This window comes from Adiantum capillus-veneris, chromosome 12 (genome assembly GCF_014529385.1).
Source record: "Adiantum capillus-veneris isolate H3 chromosome 12, ASM1452938v2, whole genome shotgun sequence".
Classification (NCBI taxonomy): domain Eukaryota; kingdom Viridiplantae; phylum Streptophyta; class Polypodiopsida; order Polypodiales; family Pteridaceae; genus Adiantum; species Adiantum capillus-veneris.
Window position 1 is genome coordinate 78,720,509 of NC_140942.1, and position 7,880 is coordinate 78,728,388.

Here is a 7,880-nt window from a genome sequence, read left to right on the forward strand (position 1 = left end):
GTAGATATAGATGTATCTAAGTATGCATTTATATACATATCTATACTAAAGGTATGCAGAGGACCTCTCAACCACTCCATTATGTGCCACAAAGGGAGACCAAAGAAGAGTGGAAAGTGGCTAAAAGTAGGAAAGCTCTAATATGGGAGACCTAAGCTAGATATAAGAGGTCAAGAAGTATAGCATTCTGCTCTTATTTCAATACTCTCTTCCTCAATCGAGTGCCATGGACCTTTCTCTCTATCTCTATAGTGGCTATCGGTATTTTAACTACGTCGTGCAACAAAAAAGACTTTGAAGTTGAGGAGTATGGAAATTTGGCTTATATGGGGGATTTGAGAGTGGGCCTTTTCATGGAATGCCCAACAATTAGAGGCCTAGCAAGGAAGGTGTGCAAATGGATACAAAGAACGTGGAAGATTTTTCAAGAAGGATATGTGCCTTGGTGGGAAACAATTTCAAAGTCCTGCACTTCTAATCTGCACTCAAATTGTCAGATATAGTTTCTTTAGTAATATCAAGAAGGCCTGGAATTGTCGTGTCTTTGATAGCGATTTCTTTGTGGCTAGCTTCTAAGAGATTGTGCAAGAAAGCAAGGAGATAATATATGTGATAGGTAAAAGGCAAAACTTGGATGATTGGCTTAGGCTGACCCTCGCCATCTGGTCGAGCCTTGCTATTTAAAGGATTGGGCTTTTGGTAATAGTATGGTACTAGGTACTTCTAACTAGGCTCTGATGTAACCATCTATCCCTCGAAGCTCGACATGAGCTTAAGGCTGATTTGTATATTTCTTAGTGGCATTCTAATACAACTAGTATAGCCGACGGCTCCGTCGCCCCCCCCCCCCCCCCCCCCCCCCCCTCTCTCTCTCTCTCTCTCTCTCCTCTCTCTCTCTCTCTCTGCGTCACTGTGTTCCCAGACGTTGCAATCGACACCTGACGGATGAAGTAGCTTCTGACGCGTGGCGGGGGGGGGGGAGCTGGAATTCCCTCCCCCTTTATCTATTAGTATAGATCACTGAGTTTTGAAAAAAAAAAGAAAAAAGAAGAAAGAATTGGGAGCCACTATAGTCTATATTGTTGCCCTTGCACCTTAGTATAAGGATGAGAATGGGGGCTCTGAACTTGTTGATAAATCAATCACGTCCCTTGGACTTGTTCTTTCTCTGAATGTGTTGGATAAATCAATAAGGTCCCAGGGCTCGTAATAAATAATTGAAAAACCTTTAAGCGAGCAAAATAAGAGGCTTTTCCCCAAAATTTAAAGGTATTTTGACAAAAATACACTACAATTTTGTAAGATTGTAGATTGTCCCACCTTCAAAATCGATTTTCGAAGGTGATTTCCAAAATTTGGAGGTGAAATTACACTAAACCTAGATATTTTCCGAGCCCTGTAAGGTCCCCTTGGACTTATTCTTGCATAGCAACATGACAAGGTCACAAAGCTTCTTTTCCAAAATAGTTTCCTTCCACGACCTTTTACACTTCTCTTTTCTCTTGTAAAACATGTCTTGAGTTCAAGACTCATGGTGCAGATCTTCAAGGTCTCTTAGGATTGTTCCTACGACATTAAAAAATTTCTTCGTCTTCTTCTCCTTGCTCCTCTACCGGGCTCCGATGGAATCGAGCCCTAAGTTGGAGGATAATAAGATATGCTCGAATGAGAAGTCAACACCACAAGAAGCCATGGGCTTGAACATTGTTCACCCCACAAGTAGGAAAACAGAGTTTTTTCATACAATGCATAACTTCATGAGCTTCAGGCACTACATACCTAGCTAGGTACGATTGGGGGCAGGGGAACTCCCCCCCCCCCCCCCCCCCCCCCCCCCTCCTTCAAACCCACAAAACCGAGCTGGCGGTCCCCTACCCCCAATCGTACCTAGCTACGTATGTGGTGCCTCCCTCACATAAGCTCATGATATTGAGGTAAGTAGCAATGTGGGAATTATTGTGAGAATTTGTCGGAAACTTCTTGTGGGCCTAAACCATGTATTGCTGACGCATGTAAGCAATAAAAATACAATCCCACATAAACACCACAAGATCAATCTCCATATCTATTGATACAAGAGACCCTTCTCTCCCGCCCGGCCAAACTCCAAAACGCATTTCCTACCCCGCCAAGCGATGAAGATTTTGTCAGACTCGCATGCAGAGGTAACCCCTAGACCGTGTCGTACAGACAGAAGCATGAGTTTTGATTCAGAAATTTCTACAGAAGAATTTCTCGCTGGCGATGGTGACGAGGTTTGTGAGATCTTCAATGCAGCGAATCTAACGTTTCTCTCCACTCATCGAGCTGCAGCAAAGCATGAGGACGGCAATGGTGATGATGACGGTGATGATGATTTGCAGTGGGCAAATGCAAGGCTGCCTCTGCAACCTGCATCACGAAGGTCTGGCTATGGTGACGGCAAGGGGCGAGCCAAGAACAAGTGGGGCAAAGAAAACAGGGCGAGGTTTACCCGTAACCTTGCATCTTCTTCCATCGCCATAGTTCATCAGCCATATTCGGGCCCAATACTGCGACATTCAGGGACTTTCTCGGGCTCTCTCACTCCTCTAGCAAAGAAGAGCAACTGTTGCAAGTCCAACAGAGTGCCCTCCATTATACCTTCAGATCTTCTTCGCAGAAAGGTGGTCGGATTCAATGCTTGCGAGCCCATGTCTCCTGAAGTTACATGTCTTGGGCGCATTAAAAGCAAGGAGCTGGACAGCAGATGTGGATGCAAACTGACAGATGGCGATGGGCTTAGTGTGGACTCACAGAAAGTCCGAAAGAGTATATGCTTTGACACCAAAAATCAGCTATGTGGAAAGAGATTCAAGGGCCGGAAGAAGAAGGAGAAGGCTAGAAGAAGATTTGCCTCAGTAGATTCAAAAAGCATTTCATTGGAGCCCACCGGGCAGACACGCCGCGAAAAAGCAGCTACCCTGGCTAGATCCCTGACTGGTATACTTGAAGACATGCAGCGATTAGAGAATGAGAGAGCCCATTATGAGCCGAGTGTGCCGCCCCCTAATTCATTGCTGCTGATGAGAGGATGCCGAATAGGGGAAAAAGATGCGGATATGGATAGTGACGGTGATGATGAGCAGTGGATTATCAACAATGTCAATAAGGGTCTCCGACATGAGCCAATTGTGCCACCGCCCAATTCATTGCTCCTTATGAGAGGATGCAGAATTAGAGGCAACCTTTCTTCGCCTCCAGATGTCTTGATGGGCAGGGTCCCGCTAAAAACAAAGCATGTACAGGCCTGCACGGCAGTTCTTGGTGATATTGAGAGTGATGCTCATCAGGTTGAGAAGCTCAAAGCTAGAGCGGTGCGACATCTCTCTTTGCTTGATTTGATCGACAAGGAGGAAACCTTCAGAGATGAAGGTGTTTCTACATCATCAGATGCGCTAGATACAGGCAGTTCTCCAGCCTCGGAAGACATTGGGATGGTCAAGAAGCCTATAAAGGAGAAGGTAACTCATAGTTGCCATCGCAAAGCTACGCTATGCCAAAGGCGCTCCTTTGGGGAGCTTCCCTTAATCGAAGTGAAGCTGCGCACAAGGATGGAGAGATGAGAATGGGAGGAAACCTCTCGTTCCATGGAACAGGAGTTAAAATCATTCCTCTTCTTCTTAGAACTGTACATTAGAAAGAGACTCTTCAGCTATCACATGTGAGGTCTTTGAAGGGTTTACGTTGGGCGTTCGAGAGGAGGAAGCGTTGATTTTTGTACATGATAAATTACTGTACATGGATGGAGACAAAGGATCGTGTAGTACTGGTTAATGTGCCTGCTTGGATCTCAATACAGAATAAGGGGGTTTAGGAGGATGTCTTTGGGTCTTTTGTGCATCATAGACCATCCGTGGTGTGTTCTTTTGATTGGATTTGAATGGGCGAAGGTTCGTTGGTTGATGTATATACTAGCATTAGTCATTCTTCTAGTAAGCTCGGCATTGTCTTTGATCTGGAGCTCTTGTATCAGTTGTGTTACTGGCCTTGTGATTGCTGTGAACTTAACAGAGTGTAACCATTTCAGCCATGTTTTTGAGTCATGGCCGATTGCTTGAGACTCCATATTCATGTACCTCACACATAGTTGAACTGAGATGACAGAAAATTTATGAGCCTACTTCTAGTCCCAAACTTACAAAATTTTCTGAATTTACAGATGTGCATTGGATACCCACATGTTCCCTTGTAGATCCCATTTGAAACATGCTTGTGTAAGATGGTGTGGAGAGGCAACGAGTGCTAGCTCAGTTGACAGACCAAGAGCCTTGTGTGTCCAAGTTCTTGGGTTCAAACCCCCTTGACAGCTTGTGTGACATGTGGCCCTTAGGGGATACTCCCCAAGTCTATATGATGGGTTGCCGACCTTATCAGATTGGGATGCTCCACCTCACGGAGTCGGGTGTGTGAGTTATAATTTCATGTTGCATCTCTCTTTTTTTTATAAAAAAGATGACGTGGAAAAGAGCTATCACAATGACTTTTTCTAAATCTCGAGTGGACTTTTAGTGTTAGGATTTGAAGGGCCCCCTATTGATTCAAAAGACGGGCACCGAAAAATAGTATCCTTCCCTATGGAAGCGCACGATTTCATTTTGCCCTTCGAATGACGGAATAACTCTAAAAATTACAAGTCAATTTTTGTAATGAAGCAACATATGTGGTGAAGAATATAAGAAGGCTTTGCATGCAGGAAGCAAAATTGGTTGAATTTCTATTTACAATCTTTTGTGTGAGTCAAAACATTCTCGACAACAATTGAGAAGATACATGAAGACTAGATGGAATTTCTATCTTACATACTATTTTCTCATTTTCAATAATATAGGATGTGTATGTTCTCTAAAGTATATGGGTAATTTTATGTACTCCCCTTCCATTGATAGGTACTTTGTTTTGCTTCCCTTCCCTACAGAAGAGCAATTTTTAGACAAGCCCTTCTAATGGCAGATTGATGAAAATTTTGCCCTTCATATGACGGAAACATGGGCTTAAGAAGGCAAGATGTATGTCAAATCTTATCACCCGTAAGGAGAAGCACTTCTATTTCTTTGAAGATTGAATCGTACATTGCGCTATTCAGCCTCTCGTCAATGCTTTTTACGTGCTGCTTTTAACATCCACACAAGAACGTTTTCCAAGGCTTATACTCTGACTCTCCGCAATCTCCTTGTACCTCGCATTCTCGTAGGCAAAATCAACCGAAGTGTTATCGCCAATGCAGGTGTTGGACGAAGTGCTACTCAACTACAAGTGGCTGAATTCCGTGTAGGTATGGGTGCCATCGATGCGTAGGCACAGGAGGAGTCGAAGCTGCTGACGAGCCTACCGCTTGACATGTTCAATATGATGATGGAGATCGCAGTAGATATGATTGACCCGAGAGAAAGAAGATAAAGACAGAGGATGGATATATACGAGATTGTAGCCATGGAATGAGCTGGTCACTCCGACAACTCATTCCAGGTTGGAGACTCAAAGTCTGATGTTAGATCAGATTGAATAGGACAATAGATTCCGACTTCACATTACCATATGGAAATCAGATAATGAACTCAACTAAAAATACAAAGTTAGATGTTGGACACAAGACACTGGAATGATGTATCCAGGTATGAATCAAAAGTACAATTGGCACCGAATGTTGGATTACAAGAGAGCTTGGTTACAATTAGAGCACCAACTCGATGACTACAAAGTACTAGAAATAGTCTGACGAAGTGACATGGTCGCAAAATAAAAGTAGTCGGTCCTATTTATCGGAATGCGTAGTGGGTTTGACCGATTGTGCACTATTACAATTATCAATTGTAAATACTACTAGTAACTAACTGATAACCGGACTATGTACAAGTGCTTGTATGGAAGGGGTTCTCACTATCTACATCCTTCCCTTCTTTCTTTGAATTTTGGTATATTCCAAAATTCTAGATACCACACCGATGTTAGCGTATGCGCTTGTGTTTATCTCGAGCCTTCTTCGAAGTGGGCTTCTAGAGCATCTGTGGTGGGATCTAGGGAACTCTCGATTGGCCACTACCTTGAGCACTTGAGTGAGTGTTCTTCTTCTGGATAATGTGATAGATAGCTTCCTACTCCACTTACTCTTGGTGCTCTATCGTCTCTCGGCTTCAAATGACGTAAGAGCATTCCATGTCAGGGTCGTACAAAGTTTTATTGCCTCTAGTAAGCCTTTCCCTGGCCACTATGTGACAGATCAAAGTAGTGTGAATCCAACCAGCTGGATCTAGTTGGGTTGGCCTTAGTTTGGTCTTCAAAGATCAAATTTTCCATCTTTCTGAATTGTGGTTGAGAGTTGGATTTGTTGGCTAACTCCTTCTCAAGAATTTTGGAAGTCTCTACTTATAATTGTAACAACTTATTTGTATATTTGATCAACACGCTGATTTGGCTTCTCTACTAAGTTATCAACCCTCTGAAATGTTCGGTGCAAGCCCAATTGCCCATGGGAAATTCCTCTTAGGGCATGCAGTAGAACTTCAGTTTAATATGGTATTTTTGTATGGCATGTCATAATAACTAATATCTAATTCTCCTAAATGATTTTCTGATGTTAAACTGATCATTTAATATGGGGAAGTGCCAGGGGAGAAAAAGCTAGAATATTGGTTAAGTTGGCAGACCGCGGCCACAGTAGGGATCCAAAGGAGAGAAAATAGGGATCTAAAGTGGGGTCCATCTGCAAAAGAGCAAGGTGCAACAATGGGCTTCAAAGACCCTAAGGTTCAGCCCATTAAGACTTCCAAAATGCTAAGGTTCCAAAATTCAAAGGTTGTGTCCAAAGGTCAAAGCTTAGGAAAATTGGATGCTTTGTGTGTGTACCAAAAAAGTCTTCACAAATCCTACAAAGGAAGGGGCGAGCCTTGCAAGTAGGGGATGAGAGAGAAACACACACACACACACACACACACACACACACTCACAAGCTTCCTTTACACAAAGGGAATGAGGGACACATGTCAGCTTCCTAGCCTAGATGCCCACAAGGTGCACTCAAATCCTATTGAATGGCCATGGAGGTGGACCAATGAGAATTAGGCTAGAGTAAATCTAGTTTAATTAATTTAAAAATATTAAATAAAAGAACCAATAAGAATTAATCTCTCTATAAGACTATTGGACAATCTCCCAAGGGGTCCAATGGGCATTCAACAGCCTAATGGCTTGCATGATTTCTATTGGCCAGAAGACAAAGGGGTCCAATGAGAGTTTAGTTGCATTAATTAATTACCTAAAGCTCTCACAAAAGGGGAAAGGGGGACACGTGTCACAAGACTATGACTTATGCTTCTTAAATCCTATTGGCTAAGCCTGAAGGGGTTCAATGGGAAGCCAACAAGAGGAAATAGCATGAGGGGTCGACGAAGAGAGAGAGGGGGCTGATTTTTCGAAGGCATTATTCCACACACACTCACACTAGCTCATGTGTGGAGAAAGAAGACTCTCTCTCTCCTTCTCAAGCTTTAATGGAAAGCTTATCACCTACTCCAAGCTTGTGAGAAGGGAGGCTACACCAACAACTCTTGACTTTGTGATGCAAATCCAACCAAGAGCCAAGCTTCAATGCATACTCATCTCCTCTACCATGCTAATTACTAAGCTATGCTATGCTAATATGAGTGATTATGTGAGGAGATGTACATCTTTCTCGTAAGACTACTCCTTCCTCTCAATCTACTCTCATACCCCGCTAGCTCTCACCATCTTCGAAGGTGTGTGAGGTCTTGGGTTTGAGACCGTGAGGGAATTGAAAGTTTGTTTTATAAGTGTTTTGCTTAGTGCTTGAAGCTTCCATCTTCATTGCACTAGCTAGTATTGAAGAAACACAAAGAATTGTA

At 43.1% G+C, this 7,880-nt stretch overlaps 1 protein-coding gene across 1 annotated transcript; it reads left to right on the forward strand.

Annotated features, from left to right (window-relative positions):
* Positions 1 to 2,041: 2,041 nt before the first annotated feature.
* Positions 2,042 to 4,141, forward strand: LOC147445999 (uncharacterized). The gene has a single exon (XM_086525320.1). It carries the CDS (start codon positions 2,136 to 2,138, stop codon positions 3,582 to 3,584), a length of 1,449 nt encoding a protein of 482 aa, XP_086381446.1. The 5' UTR covers positions 2,042 to 2,135; the 3' UTR covers positions 3,585 to 4,141.
* Positions 4,142 to 7,880: the final 3,739 nt, after the last annotated feature.

Bases quoted from the DNA above. Each gene is read 5' to 3' on its own strand.
- LOC147445999 (XM_086525320.1), top strand. From the start codon at position 2,136: ATGAAGATTTTGTCAGACTCGCATGCAGAGGTAACCCCTAGACCGTGT.